The 24122-nt window shown below is 42.5% G+C and overlaps 1 protein-coding gene across 1 annotated transcript in view; it reads left to right on the top strand.

Moving 5' to 3' along the window:
* The window catches only part of TTL (tubulin tyrosine ligase), a 196402-nt gene that overhangs the window by 99066 nt on the left and 73214 nt on the right, over positions 1–24122 (top strand). The window contains exons 3-4 of the mRNA XM_085612103.1: positions 3813–4045; positions 12550–12685. Coding sequence (XP_085468229.1) covers positions 3813–4045; positions 12550–12685 — 369 coding nt within the window. The remainder of the gene's footprint in view (positions 1–3812; positions 4046–12549; positions 12686–24122) is intronic.

Below are 24122 nucleotides of genomic sequence, written 5' to 3'. Positions count from 1 at the left end.
TAGTGGACGCATCCCGCAAGTCCCCCTGGGCCGTCTCCCCACTAGTCCTGCCCATATCTGGAGTACATACAGGATACAAAAACCTCATAATCATCCCACTCACCAAAACAGTAGCAACAGAAAGTGGGAAAGAGTTGCAAGGAAAGATGAAAATAAATTTTAAACAAAACCAGCTTTAAATAATATCATCCTCCGACCCTTGGGTGACCCCCTCCGAGGTGTTCTCAAGCTCTGGTGTAACAAAACCCTCTGAGTCAGAGGCAGAGCTAAGATGTACCGGGGATGGACGTTGTGAGGAACCCTCGCTGACACCCATTGATGCAGCAGTCTCAACCACCCTAGTTTGTTGCAACGCTACCTGTAAGGCCATTGGCAGGGATACCGCTCTGCGCTGAGATTGTTCGCCTTGCAGGTGTGTAGGCCGCCGCAACTCTGGCAACTCAGCATGCAGAGTGCCCTGGTCATAAAAATTCCAGGCCACAGATGAGAAAGTAAAGAACTGTACTGTATCCTCAGCCTGGACTCGCAGCCGAGCCGGGAAAAGCAACAAGTAAATCAGTCCCAATTCACACCGTTTTTTCTTCACCGCAAGGAACAATACCCTCTGAGTCTGAACCTGGAGAGTGAAATTAGAGTATTGACACACCTTAGCATTATCCACAGCACAGGGGTCATGTCACGTGCTTTCTGCAGAAGGTGATCCCTATCTCGAAAATGCAAGAGGCGTGCCACCACCGGGTGTGGCCCCAGGACGAGGTAGCTGCTCCAGCACTTTATCTGCATGTTCCAAAATAAAGGATTTAGAGAGCCCTTCTGGGTCCACCACCTCCCTCAGCCAATCCTCCAAGTAGGTTGACAGGGAATCCTCCTCTACCCTTTCAGGCATCTCCACAATACAGACATTACTCCAGCAAGTGCGACCCTCTTGGTCATCTAGCTGGGCCGTCTGGCGTGAGTTTGCGCCTCTAGAGACGTGATGCAATGATCTGCAGATTGGATGTCGGGATTCAGGGATTACACAGTGCCCTCCAAAGTATGGACCTTCTCCAAAAGGTTCCGCAAGCCTTCCCGGAAAAGGCCCAATTCTACTGTCAGCGAGTCAATTTTACCTTCTAATAGCTCCCCAGAAGTTTCAAAAGCAGCCAAGAGTGCCTCAGACTTGCCATCCATATAAGCCTTGGCTCCGCTCCCAGGGCCCTGCTTGATCCCCTCTTGGTAGGCACTAGTAGTTGCATACTCTTTGGTTTGTTGTGGGCACCCCATGATGGCCTGCAACAATGAAGAAAAGAGCGCCAAAGCCAAATATAGTTGCACACCACTAGCTAGTCATGAGTACAGGCAGTCACATGTGGTAAGGTGGGCAATTGATTGCCAAAAAGAGTTACACAGGAGTACACTGGACCAAAATCAACAGGGAGATATCCAAACCTCCAAGATCAGTCATTCAGGGCAGCGCAAGCACTTACCAGGTCACTAGCACACTACACCAAAGGGGCGTCCACTTCCGATACTGGTCACTGAAGAACCCTGCAATAGCATGAGTGGAGACGGTGTCCTGGAAACTAAGACATGGTAGCAATATCGCCATCAGAGGCCCCCGCATGGAGCTACTTGGTCATGCACATAAGCCCCTGCAGCCACCATCTGCAGAGTACCAGGATGCCCCATGGAATAGCTAATTCAAGCAACACTTTCATGCACTAAGGTTTCTGGTGTCCAATATAGCAAAGGAGTTCAGCAGCGTGCCAAGGCGCTTACCCCTGCATTCAGAGCCCATGGGGCAGCACAGTCCTCCATTCAGCTCTCCCTCAAGACCAGGGAGGAAGAATCCAGTCGAACTAGGCATAAGTGCAGCCCCCGCGATTAGAGCTGGCTTTCATCTTGGTCTTGGATTGGGCCTGGTCACGGCCATCCCGTGAGGCGCGTTGACTCCTGGAACGAGTGCTGGAGTGTCATGGGGGCACCTCCCCGCCTAGAGGCCCCCAAAACAAGCAACAAAGGCAGCAGGCAAACAGCTGTCCACAGCTCTACCAACACAGAGCTCTACCACGGCCTCCATGAAGAAAGCGGAGCCGCCATCTTGCAGGCTGCACCAGGCTTTGGCATCTAGGGCCGTCTGACCCCCTTCCATCCCGTCTCCACACCCGACGTAGAAACCGAGACTCCACGGAGTCACCACGGATCCAGAGGCTACACTACTATGACCATGGGAGCGGGTGCAGCAAGCAAGAACGGCCAGGGGATCGCTGGTGGAGAGGAGTTTGAGCCTCCGTGCCCTCGGGCTTTCGCTGTTCGTCTGTCACTGAACCCTTTTTCATCTTTTGGGTTTAATGCCTCTTATGGAGTGCCTCTAGGCTCTGCCCTGTAAGCCCACCTTTTTTGTTATTTATGTTGCTCCACTAGCTGCCATCATTTGGGCTGATGTTTTCCAGCCTTACACTTATGCTAATAATATTTTGATCTTTCTCCTGCTGTCGTACGGAAGTGTATGTTGAAGGTCACGGAGTGGATGGTGGCAGCTACTGAAATTGAGCTCTGACAAAAAGGAAATCCTGGTTGTAGGTACCAGGACTTGATCCAGCACACCATACATGTGGCCTAATGAAATGAACACTTGTCATATTCATTTAATTAAGTGAAAGACCTAGGAATTAAGAGTGGAAGAGGGTCTTCAGCTGAACACTCTTATTAATACAGTGATCGCTTCCTTTTTGACGAAGCTCTGCAAACATGGCAGTATCTGTTTAATTGCTGCATGCATAGACCACTACAATGGAACATTTTAATGCTGCTGTTTTTTTTCCTCTGGAAAACCTGCAAGAACTCGAAAACAACAAAGTCAGACTTGTTCACGGCGCTTCAACATTTACCCAGGCAAAGACTCTCTTGCGGGATCTCAACTAGCTGCTGATTAAATGCAGCTTCTCGTTTGAGGCACTTTTGGGCAGCATGTAGACACTGGAGCATGTGGTCTGCCACCCCAGCAGGTCAACTGACGCTCTCCCATCCGCTCCAATGGGGAAAGTGCGCTCTCCATATTCAAAGAACCTGCCAGGCCAATCTCACAGACTTCAGAATAGCTTACGCTGTGGTGTTTGCTCTAAAGGCAGAACACTTTACTGAGGTTGAACCATGTTGTTTTAGCCCTTCAATTCTTATTTTTTCAAAAATAAACTCCTAAAGCAGACTTTTGTTATTGAAAAACAAAAGAGTAGCCCTAACGAGCAAGGTACGTCAAGGTCATTGATTGATTTCCCTGCCTGCAGCCGTCTTGCATAACAGCCTATACAGGAGAATCTAACGAAGGACACTAAGGTATGCCAATCTTTGGCTGAGCCTGCTGAGGCTCAAGATTGGCAGAGTATCAGCACCTCAGATCACTGCAGTGCTCCTGCTTCACCAAAGTCTTAATAATCCCATTTTACTTGTTCATAAATTTGTTTTCGGATGGGCATCACCTCATCTTCTTGAGACAACCATCTGAATGCCCCATATTTCAGAAGAGCAATATTGTTGGTATCTTTTTGTAACAACTCCAATGTTGTGAAAATCCCTTTCTCAGGATATGAGACTGTGTTGATTTCTGTAAATCTCTAAAAACATGGATCTTTTCCAATTCATGGATTAGGAAGTAGAATATTCATCAAATGCTTTCTAGCTCAGAAAGACCTTTTGACTGATACGTGTATTTGAATAAAACTTTATAAACTTATGTTAATACATTGCGTAACATAACGTAAGAATGAGAATGAACCTAGTTGTAGATTAGTAATGCCTAAGGAGGTCCTAGACTGACTTTTCTTTGTTAACAGGTTGATCAAGACAACCCCAGAGCTGCTGGAATCCTGCGATTGGTTCCCAGAGTCATATGTGATTTACCCCACTATGCTCAAGGCTGATCTGGCACCAGAGAAGAATGGGATTCGGCATCTTATAAACAACTCTAAGACAGATGAACGGGAAGCGTTCTTAGAATCGTACCGTCAGAGGAAGGAATGTGGTGACGATAATGTATGGATTGCTAAGTCCTCTTCAGGCGCGAAAGGTTGGTGTCTATTGTACGGTTTGTTACCTCTACATTCATGTGCTTTGTAGTTCTAATCGGAGTTCTTGGATTGTGGTTGTTAGATAAATTTGTGTAAATTAAGCATTGTGTATTCTTGCATTTGGAAAGAAGATACATAAAAGGTCTTCAGTTTTAAAGTGTTTTTTTTGTACACTTGGCTCAAAGAGGATATGGCCACTAGACAAAATGTGGTGGTGTTTATGACATTCTCAGGGATCGTCTGTCTATAACTGTCTGGCTGCTCTGATGACTTAATAGTGTCATGTTTGAGTCTAGCATAGCTGTCTCAGTCTCGTGGATTTGTATCTCTGTGAATGCCAGTCACTAGTGATGCTTGTCAGAGCTTCTTATTTTGATGTTCATTATTGTTGGGTATCGGGACCACCAAACGACTTATTTACTACCATTATATTTCAGCCTTCAGGTGTGCACTGCCTGCTTCTGCTTGGTGTCCGTAGTTTCAAGGGAAGAGGTGGGATTGTGGGTGCTGATGTGACAAATCCATCGATCTCCACAGGCAAGAGAGGTGTGATGTACTAGCGCATATAGATATGTAGTCTCCCACTTTTTACCATGGCCACCCCTATGTCTCCAAAAAAATGGAGGAAAGTAGTGATTTTTTGCCTTTTGTCTCTAGATATCCCTGGCAGCGCTAGATCTTGCTGAAAGTTATGCTATGGAAAAATAAAGTGTATTAACTTGTGTTGGTGCTTCAAGCTTTTACCACCCAAAGTGCTCTGGGAAAAGCAGAATACTATTTCAGAAAATACTTATAAGCTTCCATCAAGCACTAAATGAAATTGCTGGCTAACAGCAAACCTTATACCGCTCTATATTCCAACACTTTTCATGGAATAGTCGGCATACAAGGGTTGACAAAGGCAACAGGTTACTGTGTGGATTTTTCATTCCCACTATTGTGCTGAGAAGAGTTCTTGGGATAGCGCTTTGCTGGAAAGGCTGGATTTGGGGATTTAAGGTTTGAATCAAAGGTCCCTAAGGCGAGAGCCTTCCACACCCCACTGGCGGGATGTGGTACTCCAAAATAAAAGTGGGTTAAGGGTGCACATGTCAAAGTCTGAAAAGCCTTTCCCTGCATGTCATTTCTGAGGTTGAAAACGTCATCAGTGCTTACTGAGAGGAAGATCATGGATCAACTATCTTGGAAATTAATAGAATTATATTAATTTCAACTCTTTGTCACTCTTTTGGCAAGGAGAATAATGCTTTCTGACAAGCCATACGTTGGAAGCAGTTTAGGTGGATATAACTATTTGACTATGTATCAACTTGTGAATCTGCTTCACGAAGAAAGGGTTGAAGCCTCTCAGCCTTTGCTGTGAGAGTGAACGCTGGAAGGTATTTAGTTTTATCATGGTCGGCTTCAATACTAACATGTTTGTACAGTTTTATTTTGGTATTAGTGTCTATAACTAGTGTTCTAGCATTGCATTTGTAGAGAGTATTTCATCTTGAACCAAGAGGATGGTCTTATAACTATGTTGACTGGGGAGCCCAAACATTGCACTGTCACTGTGTCCGATTAAACGACCCAGCATCAGTTCAATTTAAGATGCATTTATCATTGGGGAACTTTATTTATTGCTTCTTTTATATGCTAATCCGATATTAAAGGAAAACTAGTAGAGAAATGAGTACTTTTACCCTAGGCAGAAACAATACTTGTATTATGAGGCTTAACTAGATATACTTTAACTATTCTAGCATTCCCTCAATCAGGGTTTTTGGAAGAAAGACCATCCCATTTAGGTGACTGCAAACTAATCTTTGCGAAAATAGACATCATAATGAAACTGAGAAAAACAAGTCATAAAGTCATAAATTGCAATCTGGACCAAGGGCAGTGAAAAAGGAGGAATCAATAATGCGTGATAGGCAGCGCGATTCCCATCAACAGGTGCATGAAAATACCACAGTGGTTGGGTAAAGCAGAGTGGTATGATTGTTTTCAAATTTAAGTTCAAATTATATATCACTGGTCAATGAGCTGTCCTTAAATTTAAACAAAAGAATCACTGAACATTCAGAACACCTCTCTAAATCTCCCTCATTGTCTGGCTTTCAGGCATGTGCTGCAATCTGTCTTAACTCTGCCTCACTTGGTTGACACCAAATTGCGAAGAGCCCATACTGGCTCTGAAATCAGCAGCATGTCTGGCACCTTTCAATAACTCCCTTGATCTGGCACGGAAATCTTGCTACTGTGTGTCTGGTGGATCCTTATAGGTAAAACCCACATAACAAACGGAGACATGTGCGACATTTACTGTAGGTAGACAGTGGCTACCAGAATACCATTCTGGATACCTGATGATGTTTTATTTCCTGTAGGTTGTTGATTTCAGGTTTCCTCAGCAGAAAGACTGCAAGCCAGCATTCATGAATTAGTTTTTCTTGCACAATCCAAGCTGGATATGGCTCACCTCTCTGCAACTTATTTTGTCTCTCTAACACACCTTGCTTTCACTACCTGACCTACCTCTCGATCTACCCCCTTTCTCACCCTCTCCTTTCTATTAAACACTTCCGTTCTCTCATTCCATATGTCTTCCCTACCTGCTCTTTTACCTCTCTCGTGCTCACTGCTGAAACTGACCTCTCTTCTTCTAAGTCACACCTCTCGATCTCTCATTTCTGCTTTCTCTGCCTCTTTTCATCCATTTCCCTTCCACCCACTTCCTCTTATTCAGAACTGAAGGTTGCTTTCTGGCCAGCGAAATATGCAACTAAAGACCCCCGGGGGGGGCAGAATAGAGGTATTAAGGAAGGAATTGACAGCTTTCATTCCAAGGTTTGTTACCTCCTTAGATACTTTAGGGGGTGGTCCCAGATCGCCAGGCCAGGTGCAGAGTGGTTCAGAATTTTTCCAATCGCCACATGTGAGTTTTTCCGTTTTGGAAACGTTCAATTTAAAATGGCTCCATGCAATCCACTGATCAATGCCCCGGAGGCAACTGAAATACAATGTCTTTGGGGCTTTCCAGTTTAAGGAGTGTTTGTGTCATCTGCATAGTTATAGCATGTGCGCTGAAATTCATTGATCATTACCGGTAATGACTTCATGTAGATGTTTAAAAGCATGGGTGAGACGATAGACTTGAGGGACCCCTGCTTTTGTGAGGTACAGTTTGGATGAGGAAGGGGAGAATTGAAGACGTTTTTTCTGTTTTAAAGGTAGGATGTGAACTAGTTGAGAGCAGTGTCCTTTATGATGGCTTTGTAGAGCCTTTGTATTAGTGTCATAGTCAACTGTGACAAAGGCAGCTGAGAGGTCCAAGAGAAGTAGTGCAGCATCCCCATTCCGGTCTGCTGTGTTTTTAAGGTCATCCCAGATGGCGATGAGGGCAGATTCTTTGCCTCTTCCAGGACGAAATTCTGTTTTGAAGTTGGAAAGTATGAAGTTATCTTCAATGAATTGTGATGTCTGGGCAAATTCTGCTCTTTTCATCCGTTTTCCCTGAAAAGGTCCATTTGCAGTTGTTTGAGTGAAGTGGGTCAAAATTTGTTTTCTTTAGTAACTGGCATATGTATCCCATTTTTAGGTCTTCTGGAAAGCTTCCCGTAGTTAAAGAACTATTGATGATACTTCTTACTGGTGTGGCAGTTAAAAGTTAAAAGAATGTTCTTGAAGAATTGTGGTGGACAAGGGTCAGAAGGGCTTCTGGCTGGCCTGCTTACTTGGACCTTGATCCATAAATTTACTTTGTGATATTTGTTTGAAGGAATGGAGTGGCTGGGTTAGCCTACTCTTGGGAAGGATTTTTGGAAATGGGTTGATTCTAGTGGTTTTCCTTTGTTTTAAATAGGAGTCCCAACATGTCTGCCTTGGTTGTGTAATGGTTTGCCAGTTTGTCAGTCAGTGCCTTCTTTACATTTAGGTTTACGAAATTCAGTGAGAATTTGATAAAATCTTTATGTGCTCAATTAGCATTTTGAATTTTGTCTGAATAGTTCGTATTATGAACTTTTTTGAATGTTGACTTGTATAATCGGTCACGTTTTTGTAGGTGAAGTTTGTCTTTATTGCTGTTAGTTTTGAGTCACGTGTGTTGTATCTTTCTAATTTGCTGTTTTCTCTCTTTTAGTTCTTTATGTGCCTTTTTTGTCTGTCCTGTTTTGTTGTTCTGAGTGGTATTAAGATAACAAAAGCTTCTTGTAGCCACTTGTATACTTTTTTTAGTTTTTGAACTGAATTTATTGTGTCTAGATCTGTGTTGGATGTTAGGTATGTTTCTAAGTATTCAAAATTTATTTTTTTCCACGGTCGATAGGTGAATGCATGTATGGTGGTTTTAGGTGTGTTGCTTTGTGGTGTTTTATGTTGGAAAGCTAGCAAATGGAGGTCTGACCATGTGACTCTAGTAACGGTTTAAAAGGTAGCTAGTTCTGGATTTGCAAAGATGACATCTACGGTGTGTCCAGCGATATGTGTGGGGTTGTGGACAATCTGATGTAGGTTAAGTCTTTCTAGGCCAGTGATTTGGCATAATGGGTTTGTCAAACCAGATGTCTAGTTCACCAAAAATGCACACGTTTGAGTGTAGTGTTATCAGGTTTTAAACTGTGTCTAGAAATGTGTCTGAGAATGTTGCATTGGTAGGTGGAGGTCTGTAATGGAGAAGGAAATTACAGGAGGAAGTAGGGTTGCATCTGGTGAAGTGGGCCTCAAAACCTTGTATGGAAATGTTGTCCGCTTTAGTGAGATTTGTTGTGTGCTTTAATATAACTGCTAGTCCACCTCCTCTTTTGTCTGTCTTATTTTGTGCGATAGTTGGATAGCCTAGAGGAAAGGCTTTATGCAACACTGAAGCCATGTCCTCTCCATATCAAGATTCAGTTATGAGGAGTAAGTCAGGTTGTGTGTCAGTGAGTAGTCGTAGATGTTGTGCTTGTTTCTATAGAGTGATTGAGAATTTATTAGTAGGCTGTTTAGAGATTGTGTTTTGGTGGTGGTGTGACTGTTTTGTAAAGGAGCGAGCAGTGTTGTTTTTACCTTGTAGCGGGTGTGTCATTAGTGCTGGTATTAGCTGTATAAGGATAGCAATAGTGTTGTGTTCCTCGTCCAGCAGGCTTAGAAGGCATTTTGATGGGCCTGCATGTGTAGGTGGTGGAGATAGTGGTTGAGAGGGAGTTGGTGAGCTGTGTTGTTTTTGTAGAGTAGCTTTGTTGTGTAATAGACATGGAGATGCAAAGTTGTAAAGAGTGGTATGTTGTTTATTTTGTTTGCGTCTGTTTAGGGCGGAAGGTGTATGAGTTGGGGTGGTGCTGGAGCATGTGGGTCATGTTATAAGACTGGATTGTTCAGTGGATGAGAGGTGGATGAATGAGAGTAGTTTTGTTGGTGAATTTGTGTTAGGTGGGGGGTGAAAGAGAAAAGTTGGGAGTAAAGATGGTTTAGGATGCGTATTGTTTGTGTAGTTAGGATGGGAGTGGGTGTATGCCTCTAGTTTGTGATGGAATGTTTTATGAAATAGTGTGTATGATATTTTGTTGTGCTTGTGTGTGTGGCTGTTTTGTTTTGTGGAGTAAGGAGAGGAGATGATGTAGTGGTTTTCTCAGAAGGATTTGTATGTGAAGTATTGTTGGTGAGTGGAAGTCAAATGGTAAAGGGGTGGTGATGTGTTTTGTAAAAGAGTGTATGTGGTGTGTGAAAGGGGTAGACAAGAGTTACGAGTGTTTGTGTTAGATTTGATAGCCGGAAGAGGTAATATGTGTGGTGAAGTGTAAAGATGTTTTTTAATGTGTTTTTGGTAAAAATAAGAGGAGGGTGTTGGTGGATGAAATGATGGAGGGCTGAGTATAGGTTTGGCAGTGACAGAAAGGGCTCTGTTAGGGGTATGTATAGGCCAGAGCTGGTGTTTTCTTTGAACAGGGAGTGTGTGTCTGGATGGATTATCCTTATGTATTGTGTGGCTTTGTGTTGTGTTGGTGATGTGTAGATTTGTTAGCGGCATGGGACAGAGTGGTGTTTTGTGTGAGCGTGATGGTGCCATTGCGTGGAAGTTGGGGTAGAAGGATGTATAGATGTGTTTTGTGGGGTTTCTTAGTGGTTGTTGAGATATTGAAGTGTGGATAGGCTTTGTTTGTCATTAGTGAGTAGAGTGAATTTGCTGTGAGTGTGTTAATGTTTGTGGATGGGTTAATGTGGTTGCTGGTGAATGGAAAAAAGGGTCGCATTTCTGACCCTATTCCCGACCTGTCCAGAACAGGCTCAAATAGGCAACTGCCCTTGTCCTCTGTACCCTTAGCCTCGAGCTCAGATGCACGGAGCCCTAAGTTTAAATAGTCCTTGGTCATGCGACCTTTGGCCACCGGAAACCCTAGCCCTACCCAGTCAGAACACTACCCCTAAGCCCTAGGACCGGAGGAGACTAGCGCCTTACAACCAATGACAGCTCTAGCAGCAAATTAGAAACCAAACACTAAACCCTAAGTCCAATACAAATCATAGCCCCAGAAACCAACCGGAACCTCTGAGCTATCAGCATATCAAAACCCTAACTCTAAGTCCAATAGAAATGCTAGATATAGGAACCAATCAGAGCACAGATGTAATAACCAGTAGGGAACTTGTATAAGGAGCATGTGACGTTAAGCACAGGCTGATGACCAGGTGGCAGGGAGCTGCTCCTGAAGATCAGAATCTCCTTGGATTCAGACCGGCTCAATCCACAATTTGCAGATCCTGTTTTACTCTCAAGGTAAGGCCCAAATCTAAGCTACTTAAAATACCGCTTTTCGCGCAGTTAAACAAATCACTCTCTCTAGCCATAAACAAGTGCTACATACACTTTTCAAACACAGTTTAAACCATAAAGCAGATTAAGCAGTCTCTTAAACACAGGAAACAACCTTTACAACGCAGTCATTACATTGCACTACATTTGCAACACAGTCATTACATTGCAACATCCTTTACAACGCATGTCACTACAACGCAGCCATTACATTGCATGTCACTACAACGCATGAGACTACAACGTATGTCACTACAACGCAGGCATTACATCGCATGTCATTACATCGCATACCATTACAACGCATAGTACCCCTACACTATCCAACACTTACCCTACTGTTGCACCCCCTGGAGTTAGAATAGTAATTTCTACCCCTACACTATCCGACACTTACACTACTGTTGCACCCCCTGGAGTTAGAATAGTAATGTTTACCCCTACACTAGCCAACACTTACCTTAAATGCAATGTAATGGTATGCGTTGTAATGGTATGCGTTGTAAATGTATTATGCGATGTACTGGAATGCGTTGTAGTTGCATGCGATGTAAATGTATGCATTGTAAAGGATGTTGCGATGTAAAAACTGTGTTGAAAAGGCATGCGTTGTAAATTTAAGCGTTCTAACGTCATACATTCCTTAAACACACTCTGCTTAGCCTCGGAGGATGTAGTTTGCCTTTTTAACTTTTAAAGACACAAAGTGGGGTGGGTTGCTACCCCACTTTGGGAAACTAGCAGAGCAATTCAAACAGTCACAGGCAGAAAAGAACAGCACTGTGAAGTAGAGTTAGGAGTAGTGAATAACTGGATTTACAATACGATATTCACACTACCGGCTCTCAATGAGAGTTATACATAACATATATATATATATATATTCAGTCAATTGAGTTATGAACACTACACTGCAAGAGTAGCAGGCACCTGCTCAGTTTCTTGCCTCTTGAGAAGTAGGTTATATATCTTCCCAAGTGCTTGGTTGACACTATCTTGTTGACTGGCTCATGCATGGCTTACCCTCTCTGATTTTGTTTTTTTCCCTTAGAAATTGTGCCACGACTTCAATAGGCCTGAAACTTATTTTGTTAGGGAAGTATACTTTTAAACCCTTGTTTTCTTGTGAATAGAGGTTTTTAGCTTCCTGAGTCTTTGAGATTCACGATGTTATGGAGGAAAAACAGCACTCCATAATTAATAATTTTTTTAACCACAAGGTTATTTCAGATTGTCTAAGAAGTGGCGTTGGGATTTACAAAAAAAACTTTAGGGCAGGACACTGTGTAAGCAGATCCAGAGAAAAGATCCGAGGTCATGCACCCTTGAATACAAAGTGCTACAAATTTACATTTCTCCATTACTACCTCACAGCTGTGATTGGTTCAAGTATATGTCTTATATATTTATTGATCAAAAGGATATCTTCTGATAAGAATGCTTCTTGATTGCCTCTACTAAGCTGAGCAATGGTTCTAGTTTGCTTCTTGATGGCCTCTACTAAGCTGAGCAATGGTTCTAGTTAAAAATATACTTTACTGGCCTAGGTTTATTGTAGATGTTTGTACCTGTATCTCTTAGCAGTGCTCTGGCACCTTTTGCTGCCTGACTCACACTTAAACATGTTAATAATAATACTTTAGGTACCACTGGTTGGGTATCTCTTTGTTATTCCGTTTTATTTATAACTATCAACTTACATTGGATATTTTATCTGTTTGCTAGGAGAAGGAATTCTTATTTCATCCGATGCGATTCAGCTGCTGCACTACATAGACAATCAAGGCCAGGTTCATGTGATTCAGAAATACCTTGAAGATCCTATGCTGTTAGAACCTGGACATCGAAAGTTTGATATCAGGTAAGTGTCCTTTTTTACATCTCCATCTTGAAGCATGGGGGGTAAAATGCCTTAGAAAACGTCCAGCAGTTACAGAGCGCATTAAGCTTGAGAAGCCAGGGATCCATTCAGTCTCTTGAACAAGGATCTTTTTGCAGAAGAACTGCTACGCTGTGGAACACACTAGGTGAGAACTGAGACTTGAATAGCAAGATTTTTTGCACACCTAGTTGGTTGACAGTAACAGTTTCTAAACGTAATTCCGCGTTGCAAAGATGAGAGCTTGTTCAGTGAATATCGCATATATAGCCCCTGATGAAGGACTGCCTGTCGGAAATACATTGGGAACTGCATGAATGCATTTAAAAATAATGATGTATCATTGGGTTCCTCAGATCTAATTAGAACTTTTTTACTTTTGGAAAATAAATGTATAATAAAACACAAAACTATACATGAAGATTCAAATAAAACCCAAATGGAGTAACAAACATTGAAGCATGAGACTAATATTTTGAAAGGATACGCCTCATTGCTACTTGTAATTATATTGTCTGTGGCAAATAACTTCTACTGAGTATCACTTAAAGGCCTCACGATAGAAAGCCTGCCATGTTAGCACAAACAAATTATGTATTTGCTGAAAGGAATACTCATTAGGAGTGCCACAAGGATCACATATTTCCTATTGCTTTCTTATTTGTCAAGCATCATAAATGTAGCCGGAATAGGGGATTATATGGTGAGTACTCTGGAAAGGTGAGTGAACACCCACAACTTTGTATGTTTGATAGTGTTCACATACTGCTTCCATTTAGTTTCACCACCCTGGAAAAGCATGCTAATGTATTCTTGGCTTAGGCAGGAGCAAGTGCCTTTCTGTAGTGGAATAAGGAAGGGAACACCCACGTACATAATGGCAAAGGTTAATACAGTGTTTCTCCACAAAAACCTTTTCCTGTAGACTAAAATATTAATTGTGGCAAAACATGCAAGCTTTAATTCTGCAGTTGGGAATCTATGTATATCCTTGATTTCTCATAGACTTCTGGGAATTTTCGTAGGTGCTCTTTGTGAATCTTTCAACAGTTAGAAATCTGCAGCAAGCAATGTCTTAAGGAGTAGACTTCCAACTTTTAGACAGAGGGCTTTATGAATAGTTCCATTTTTTTTGACGAAGTATTGCTAACTGGCGGTCCAGACGTTAATTATATTGCAATATTTATTTGAAAAACTAATTCTGATAAGTGCTTCTTCCCAAAAATTCCTGACCTTATGAACATCTTCCAGACAAAAGCCTGTATTCAGAAAACGTTTCTCAAAGCACTACCTCACTAGAGTCTCTAGTTGGTATCATCTAACCTCAGCTACGGTTGAGACCTGTATGGAAGAAACATCATCACAGTATAAATGGCATTGATTGGCGCGTTGACATCCGTACCTGTTTTTCCTTGCCCCATTGATGCCGGTCCGGTGCTGTTTTTGTGTCTCACCAACAAAATTCCATCGCATTAGGCAGCAACTTAGTCACACAACTTCATCTAAAGTTTTAGATTTCAAACCTGAAAACCATGTTGTAAGAAGATGTTTTTATTGGATACATCCAACATCTGTATGTGATGTGTTGGACCCGACCATGACATTTCTGCCTGCAATTCTTGCTCTACTATGCAACTGAAGCCAGTTAGAGAGCAGAAGGCCATGCTGTTTTTTTGGCTGGAGGCAACAAGGACACCCCAAGGCCGTCCCTTTCTAATCTTTCAGGTAAGTCCCTGGACTAGGCATGGTCCGCCATCAAAGTTCCCACAGAAACACAGGAAATGCCATAGGAAAGAGAGTCCATTTCTCCCTTGAGGGAATGGCCCTGCTTTCTGTACGGTTTAGAGACTCTGCAACACTGGTGATTCCTTCGGGGTGATTCCCTTGTCTACAGAGCCTATTCCTGTTTTAAAAAACATGAAACTCCATTTCATAACTCCATCTTCCAACCTGTCTCTGGTCGAGGTCTTTCCGCAATCCATGCTTGACAAATTTGGCACAGCACACTAACCTCTGGGCCAAGTGTGGAGGCCATTCGTGCAGAACTGGAGATTCTTGTGACACTAAAGCCACCTGCACTCATCTCCCTCCATACGTTCACATCATTTCCAAAGCAGCTCCTATCCACTATGGCACCAGACGTTTTGCCTTTGCCACTGCAGTCAGAGCTAATTCTGGCAGTTTTAAATTTGGTGGATGTCCGAGATGTCAAAAGCAAAGATTTGTTCCTTTTTGGAGGACTCCCCTTTGTCAGAACACCTTCTCAGGGCTTAGAGATTCTCCTGGATGGGGGAACTTGACAGATGACAATCTGATGCCCTGTGAATATATAGTCAAAACTACGGGTGCATGAGGAAGGCAGTTCCAAGGCTGATCATCTCCTGCCTCTATACTGCAGACAAGGGCCTTTGCATAAATCTACAAAATGCAAGTGGTTGTGATACATCTCCAGAAAGGGACATTCCTCAACCCTAATGCTCTCCTTGAGAAGATACTTGTTAATTTACTTCAGTGGTAAGAGCAGCAGAAGCATGGTTGAGAATAGTTCATTGTCTTAACATTTTGACTCAACATTCTTGTCCTCTCATCCTTCACCCGAGTATTTGGTGTTTGGTGGTTTTCAAGCCTCATCTGCCTAATTGAACACTACTGCTTACCTTATGGCTTCTCCATAACCAAGTCCAAAGACTGGACTCCAAGGACAGAAAGGTCCTTGCATCCGGCTTTCATAGCTGATGCTTCCATGCCCTGTGTCAATTGGCAAAAATGACAGTGATCAGCCTTACTGAATTAAAAGTTGGTCAGTGATGCTTTGGACACTCCCAAACACATCTTGAAGGACAGATGTGGGTTCAGCCAACACGGTGGCTCATCTGTTGCCATATCAGTCACCCTATGTTACCACACCAGGATGCTCTCCACAGGCTTCTCTGGAGATGCTCGGGTTGCCTTCGTAAATTTGCCTAGCAATGGCAAGAAGCTTGAGAAGGCAAACTGCTCCTCAAACATCTCAAAAATAATAACACCATGGGGTGCTGACTGGTTCCCTGTCTGAGAAATCATAGTAGTACCACCAACAGTAAGGTTGCATCTGGGGCTTCTCTAGAGGGCAGCCCTCGTGACAACATCAACCTTGCCGACTGACCCAGACCACCCAACAGCTATATCACTCCTTTCGTAGCGGGGGGGCCTATGGGATCCACCAAAAGCAGCAATTACAAAAGTCTTTGATTTTCCCCCCCCCCCGCCACCTCCCCAACACCCTTTACTGCCAGCTTCTGGTGGAGAGGGGTCTCGCACTTCATCACCAATTTGGAGATAATAAGAAATTGCTGGATATTTCAGGCTATCTGCAAGCGCTACACCCATTTTGTCTGTCCTCCCAACCTGACCATCTTTTTCCTACCAAGAGGTGCTCTCAGTCACACAGCTTGTTTAATGCAAACGTTCTTGCACAGTTAAATAAATGGCCCTAGACATGGTTTCCTGGAGGAGAGGGGAACAAGTATTTATACTCTCTAATTCAAGGTCTCCAAAAAGGAGACCTTATGCTCCTAAGTCTTCAATTGACTGGACAAGTTTCAAATGATGTCGTTGAGCCTGGTTCTGCTGGCCTTGAATGCATGGGTTTGGATGGTATCCCTGAATCTCAAAAATTTCTATTTCTATTCACTGATCCTCCCCACCTGCAGGTGTTTTCCGATTCATTATGGGGTTGCAGCACTACCAGTTTGCAGTTCTGCATGTTTTCACCAAGGGCCAGGCTATGATGGCGGCTTCAGTCAAGGCAACTCTAGTCCATGCATTTCTACACTTGGACAACTTGTTTGTAAATGCCAGATTCCCTGTGCTAGTTACAGAATATTTTCAGTACACCATGACCAGTCATTACCATCAATACCCAGAGGTCCCTACACAGTTGATGACCTTCATGGTATTGGGTATGGCCTGTTTAAATGCTTTGCCTCCTCCTCTGAGGACTGCTATATTCAGGACATGATTCTGATGTTTCTGGATATGACGTTGTTCAGAGGTCTTCAATCCATATGCCTGTTGGGATGAAGATTTCATTTAACTCATTGGTGCAATTTATCAGATGGTGTGCACGTGCCATTTATTGGTGCATGAAACACTAGAGGCTCTGGCATTAGGAAGAGTACCACAAGTAGGAAGTCAGCCCACCAATGTGATGGGCATGGCCATGGCTCAGGTCAGGAAGTGCTCTTTGGTCTGTGCCATGTATTTATCTGTGTGTGTGTGTTAAGCCATGTTAACCGTATAGCCTTATAAACTTAGTTATTGACCAGACTTCAGACACACCTGAAAGATATGCAAGTTGGAGCAGACTGCCTAAACAATACTATTTAAGCCTCAAACGGGGATATCCCACCTTATACCAAAATACCCAGTCAAAAAACTCAATTGAAACTCTTAGGCTCAGTCTGACTTCATCCTTAGGCTCAGTCTCTCAACTCATCGGCTTAGTCTGACTGACTTCCTTCTCAAGTCAATATTGTCCTCATTTGAGCAAACACCTCCATCACTGTCTTGCCCCAACCTGATAAAAACTCACTTCAAATATTATAACTTTCCCTGCCACCCATCCACATAATGACAAATATTTTTTGTTGTTGTTGGTGTTTTACTAACTTATTTTCTGTTCCACCAGTTGTATTCCAGTCTATATTCACATCTTCATGAATTTATGACCGTTTGTGTGTGCAAACTTGCTTAGTGAGTTAGTGCTTGTTGTTAAAATCTGCTACGATCTGTAAGCCATGAATGTGAATTCTGGGAACGTGGACTCAGCATTCCAACATTCTTAGTCTGGTAGATGGAGCACCAATAAATTGGGTAATAGTTAGACCTGTTAGCTACTCAATTTAGGACCTGCAGAAACATGGGACAAAACTCTATATAAAAACAAGTTATTTCATATTGACACTGCTGATGAAAGGCTAAGCAAAACGTGTTGTCCACTAGATGATATCCCTGCTTACCTAAACATATGCTTAGTAAGACCTGGCATAAATTGGGGGATGGTCAGAGCGGGATTTCAACATATTATTATTGGTGGCCGCTTTAGTCGATGTGCCTCTAGCTTAAGCTGTCCAACCGAGCCAGCTGAGGCTACTATGATGTAAACCAAGTGAGAACCCCCCCCCCCCCCCCCCCCCCCCATCTGTTTGTTTGTCAGCAGGTGCATGTCCATTTTAGACCTTCTTAGTGTATGGGAATTATTGAACCCCTCAGATGAACGTGAGAGAGGTGATGCTAATTTCTTGAATAAGAAGGCTGAAGTCCAGCTCAGTCCCTTGAAATCTTTGAATATCTTTCCCCTGTTTGATTGCTAGTTGACTGTCATTGTAGCATAGCTGGCAAGTTGTTAGGTTGCACGTGTCTGACTTTTCCCTGGCTTCGTTTATGTGTAAGATTCCATGGCATTATATGTGATACTTACCTGAGACACTTCACGACCAGTAAAATCAAGCTGATAAGTAGTTGTAATTAGATAAATATCAGAAACTGCCCCTTTTTGTTCTAAGAGAATCTCTACAGATCTTGAAAAAGCTGCAGCAACCCTGTAGTCCTTTGGAAAGGTCAGAACTCCTTCATTAGAGTGCAGATATTTGCCATTTCCAGAATCAAGGGAAGACCATCACAACCTTCTCCGCTATTGGCTATTCAAATGCCCCCTTAGAGGACAGAGATCATGTCCTGTCCACTTAGCAACCTTGTTGTTGATTAAAATATCCTAATCACTTGGAAGGATGACGGAATAAATGGTCCATTAATACTTCTCTACTAGCCAATAACCTTGGGCCTGGTTTACAGTCTGGCGGATGCTTACTCCATCACAAACATGATGGATATCCCGTCCACCTTTTTATAAGTGCCATAGGATACAATGCACTTGTAATAATGTGTACTAGCTATCCGTCACCTTTGTGAGGGAGTAACCTGCCAGCCAAAGTCTAAGTCAGGCCCCTGGTATCTGCAAATTATTCCAGTCATGTGCATCTATGGAAGGTACCAAGACTAAAAGCACTGTAGTGTACTATTAATCATGATACTTTGTTATCTTTTAGTAAAATCAAAATCGGTGTGACCCCACTATGTTCAGGTTTAACTTTAATTAATTAGTTGGTTATGGACTGTTAGATTATATTCCCACGCAACCTGACCCATTGGAGCTTTGTGCTGAGCTCTTAAATCCTAACCAAGAGGCTTGAGCTGCGCTTAACTTGGTTGTCCACCCAAGTCAATAGTAAGTCTTTTATAGATGTACATTCTTTGAATTATTTGCTATCGCCCGATTGGTAATCTCTGGTAAAATGATGTACATCACACTATTGAAAAACAAAACGCATTCAGTACAATAGTGTTTGTAGCTTACAAAACTCATTCTTGGGGTCTACAGTACACCACAGCCAATGAGGTGGATATTCTTAGAATTGTAGTCTTCATGGAAGCGATACTACACACCAAATGATATGTAAGATTGAATATCATTTGAAAGTAATCCTCATACTAAGATCAGCTTTTCTCAGCAATTTCCTCTGCATTCAGTAGCATCAGAAGATTGAAACTGTGATTTTTTTTTTTTTGCAGATTAATTTTTTTTCTCATCTTCATTTTACACAGATAGGTGACATTTACTTTTATTGTTTTCTCCATGGCTTATTTTGTCAACAGAATTTGCATTTTCCCAGCTACGTCAATATGTCTTTGTGAAGCACTGCCATGGTAATGCTCAGATTATCTACAATTGCTTGTAAACATGGTTGAGCTACTGCTAAAACTAAAAAATTTATATTTACACCTGGTAGAGCTTACAACTTAAAAATATATTTGAAGATGATCTGAATTTAGAATGCATTTACTGCTTACATGCCAAGCATGTGCTCCAGGATTCTGACATCTGTCAATCCTTTTCTGAGTCAAGGGTTTTACCAGAAAGAAACAGCTTCATTTAGTGTGGAGATTGTCAGACGTTTTTCTGTTCCAGTAAATAAAGTTTCTTTATGTACCACCTGTTGGGGTCAACTGTGTGGGAATTTGGCCCTCCCGTATGACAAGTCATCCCTCTCGTCAACAACAAAAAGGACACTAAAATTTCTTTTACCACCCAAAGCCGAAATTCAAGTCTGTCGAATCCTCACTTTATTAACTATCCCTGTTGTATTCTTTGTCAACAGAGAAGTCAATGATAATGACAAGGGTAAATTAAGTTGTAGTCAAAGTGCTTCTGTGCCAACTGTGTTGACAGCCAGCAAGGTCTCTCTGGCACTGACAACTTGAAGACCTTTGTGAAAGGCAGCCCTGTGAACAGCAAAAACTACAAATTAGGCAGTGACTGGGTCCTATCCTAGTACTGGGTTCCTCTCAAACTAGATTGTTTCAATGCAACACATTTAAATTCTGTGAAATCCCTTGGCTTCACTTGTACCCCCTACTTAACAGTTTTACCCCATAAAAAACACTCAGGCCTACCTATATTCCTTCTAAAAAGATGAAACATTCATACCCAGGTATACTTGAAAATTATGGTCCGATGCCCTTGCAATCCCCAAACTTGGTTTTGGTGAATACTTACTAGATGGAGCTCTTCAGTCTCATCTGGCTCCTCTCAAAACTGTCCTCCACTCAGCAGCCCATATCAATTCAACCGAATTTCCCCATTCTCCAGAACTTCACCGGCTACTGCTTAATGAATGGATCATATTTGGGCATTTCTGTCTTGCTTGTAAAACAATCCACACAGCCTTGATATCTCTTTTTTTCTGACCAGCCTCCGGATGCCGAGCAATATCAGCATTAAGATTAAACTGCTGACTGAGATACCTAGGTTTAGAACTTCCTCTATTCTGTATCACTGTTTCTTCAGAGCAGTTACTTCAGCCAGGATTTTGCTCCCTATTTCTCCTTTTCTTTCCCTGGTTCCCTATGCCTTTTTACACACTCTAGTTCATCTTCTCTTATAGTTAGTACCTTTAAGCTGCTTTTATATATTTGTTTGCAGTTGGAAGGTAAAACACCTAATTTCTCCTGGTTGCTAGTAGACCATATAGAAATGCTGAATACATAAATAAATGCATCCCTGACCCATGAGCTGGGTGCCGTCTGGTCTTAATTTCACTGCTTTTGACTCACCCTCTATTTTTCTGCCCAAGAGACTTGTGTCAAACGTTCCCAGTTATGTGCTCAATGTTTTCAGAGGAGTTACAGTTATTTAGTAGCAGAGTACTTAACCTACAGGTGATGTTCTTTATCACAAGGGAATCGTCATTTAACATGAGTGACAATGTTCCCCATGTCCAGCTCTTAACACCACTAATCATTGGGGACAGCTGATTGATAGGTATGTGCAAAGGCTGAAGCTGTGTCCTGGAGCTCTCCAGTAAATCCATGTAGTCTGTAAAGGCTGGAAACCATAAAAACCTGAAGCCCAGCAACTATACCCTAGTATCGGGAAGAGAAACTGAGATAAATACACCTTCCATGGTAGTGTTGTGCGATGTGTGCCATTAACATGGCGCTAGACACATGGATGGATGGTCTATGGATGTTTGTTGCCATGGACCTGATCTTTAGCTTTAGGAAGATTTACTTAAACCTGTTCGGTTCCCTGTAAAATGTCAAGTGCAGCAGCAGTTCTAAGTGACTTATTGCCTCTGTTTGGAATTATAAGGTGTCCCTGTGAGCCAGGTAAATATCTTCTACTCTTACTTCAAGTAGAATCTCTGTGCACTAGCCCAAAGGAAGGATTAGACCAGGGGCCAGACACTTGGCTGTCCAACTCTGTGTGTCCTTTTGTTGAGATTCATGGGAAGTCGGTGGTAGCACGAAGTTGTCCCAGGTCCATGATATTATTGTATTCTAGTTACATACTCAGGTCACTGGCTTTTAACTCTCAATTTGTTGGAAATGAGAGGACGCAAGGCTTATTCTTGAAGGTGGTAAGCATTAGTGACTCGTATAGATTGTGTGGCACACTAAATAGCAGTCGATAATGTAAATTTCCAGTCTGTACTTTAACTTCAAAGAAGAAAAAGGCTTTTATTTACAGGTAGGTAAATAGAACAGGTACAAGTAGAGTCTGAATAGAAAACCAGAGAGTACTAGCTCATTGTGCTGCCAGGATACTGCCACAAATTTTTGTGTAGGTAATGCTATAATTTCAATTTGGCCTAATATGATAAGTCAGTATATATGCCACGCAAGGGCTTTCCAGAGACCCAACATTTCTATGTAGTTTCTCCAGACACAGAAAGATACTATCTAGTTGTGCTTCTTTGCGGTTCAGCTGTCAAGAACGCTATTGTTTTTCTTGGGTTTTCCGGAACACAGTCCAGGCAAGATTGAACTCATTCGAGGCAGGAGAAACTAGCATTAAAAATGCAATAGGTCTCGCCTTTCATTAAGTTAAAGCCATTTGCTTTGCTATACAATACCATTTGCAATGCAATAGGTCTCGCATTTGCAAGATTTTGAGCTATTGGCATTGTAAATGCCAGTGCCTATTGGTTATGTGTTTAAAAAAAACCTGCAATAAAAATCGCTCAATATCTTGCAAATGCGAGACCTGTTGCATTGCAAACGCTTGCTGTTTAATATTATTTGTTCCAATAATAAGGGTTTCCTATAAGAGGTCTACGTGTGAAAGGGTGAAAAACCCCTTTGACGGTTACTATTAAAAAAAAGTTAATCAGAGAATGAAGTGAAACATGGCTGGGGCAAAGGGGCAGTTGTGGCAGACTGCTCTCCATCAGGTAGAAATGATGCCGAGAAGGGGAACTGAGTAAATGCAGGTACGTTTCATGACCTGTATCCCAAGATCTTAAGCGACCCCTTTATTGGCTGAGAAGAACTGTTCACACGGAGGAAGTATGCATTCCATTACAAAATGCAGGCACGCGCACCGAAAGATTTTTCACCTGCAGCGAAGTGCAGTGGACTGGACCGGCGTCCTGCTTGTTATGCTGCTTAGTAACATGCTTGTGCAGAGCATGCTTGTGACTTTATTGCTATGTACTTGTACTGTAATTGTCGCCTTGCCAAGAAGAGACAGGCTGCCAGCTTGCATGCTGTTTGGTAAGCTCTGGCATCTTATTGACTTGGCACTTGGAACTTAGGGTAGTATCGTGGAACATTGCCGGAATCTCTCCCAAACTAAGAACCAAGGAATGGTTGGAGTACAGCAAAAAGTTTCACATTATTTGTTTACAAGAAACATGGGAATTGGATAGTAATGCCCCCCATCTAGATGGGTACAAAATGTTTTTTGTCCCCGCACAAAAATCCGTGATGGGAAGAGCGAAAGGAGGACTAATAACGTATGTATCTGTGACGCTACAAAGGGACATGGGAAGACTTGGGCTGGAACTCGGAATATATTCAGGGTCTTAGTTATAGTAATAAGGGGACTAAATTTGTTTTGATAAATTTTTATAATGCGGGCAAATCAATGCAGAGGTTGGCTGACCTGAAGGATAGACTGGCTGACTTGCATTCTAGGGGAAAGCATCCCCCAAACATAATTTTGGTGGGCGATTTTAATTGTCACCCATGCCCATATCTGAAATGGGTCGGGGGAACATGGAATTCTTGTCCTTCCACCGGTGATTGGCACCTTGAACACACGCAGGAAGGCAGTGAATTAAGCATGATTCTGGGGATATACAATCTCGTCCCTACAATGGACCTGATTAAGCCCAGGCTCCCGAACATCATAAATCCCACGTTTAAAGGCAGGGGAAAAGAAACTATTATAGATTTTATCTTTATTTCTTATGAGTTTAAAAGTAGGATCATAGATTTTAACATAGAAATCAGCATCTTTAGTGATCATAACCCACTGGTGTTATCATTGATGGACGCTGATGACTCCGTGCAGCTAATGCCTCGGACGTTAAGGGGAAAGTTGGAAGCAACTGATCAGGGCAGGCGACTACGTTGGTCTAACACTGATGGGGAAGTATTCTATAAAAAACTTCTCGCAAACCCAGAAAGCGGGATATGGTTGTGCCTAAACCAAGAAATTAGAGGCCAAGATTTGATAAACGCATTTGAAAGCATGGCAAGGGATATTGACAGACTATTGAGGATCAAATCACAAGCACCGCCCAATCTCACACCGAAATGGTTTGACAAAGCATGCTCCAGAGCCCAAAAAGAACTTAAACGGGCACTTAAAAAGGTTCCGAAGGACAGGAGTATGATAGTGGAATGTAGGGCCAACTACAAAATGGCCATAAAAAAGAGGAAAAAATCTATCCACTATGAAGCTTGGGCGAATTTAAGGGAGGCAGCCGAAATGAGAGATATGTCACGGTTTTGGAGGGTGATTAACGATCCTAGTTTTCAGCCCCCAAACAGTGCGAAGGTCTCCTGCAATATCTTGCCTGAAGCGTGGGTC

This window comes from Triturus cristatus, chromosome 6 (assembly GCF_964204655.1).
Source record: "Triturus cristatus chromosome 6, aTriCri1.1, whole genome shotgun sequence".
NCBI classification, from domain to species: Eukaryota; Metazoa; Chordata; class Amphibia; order Caudata; family Salamandridae; genus Triturus; species Triturus cristatus.
Note: the sequence above shows the minus strand (reverse complement) of the source record. Positions and strands in the feature narration are given on the sequence as shown.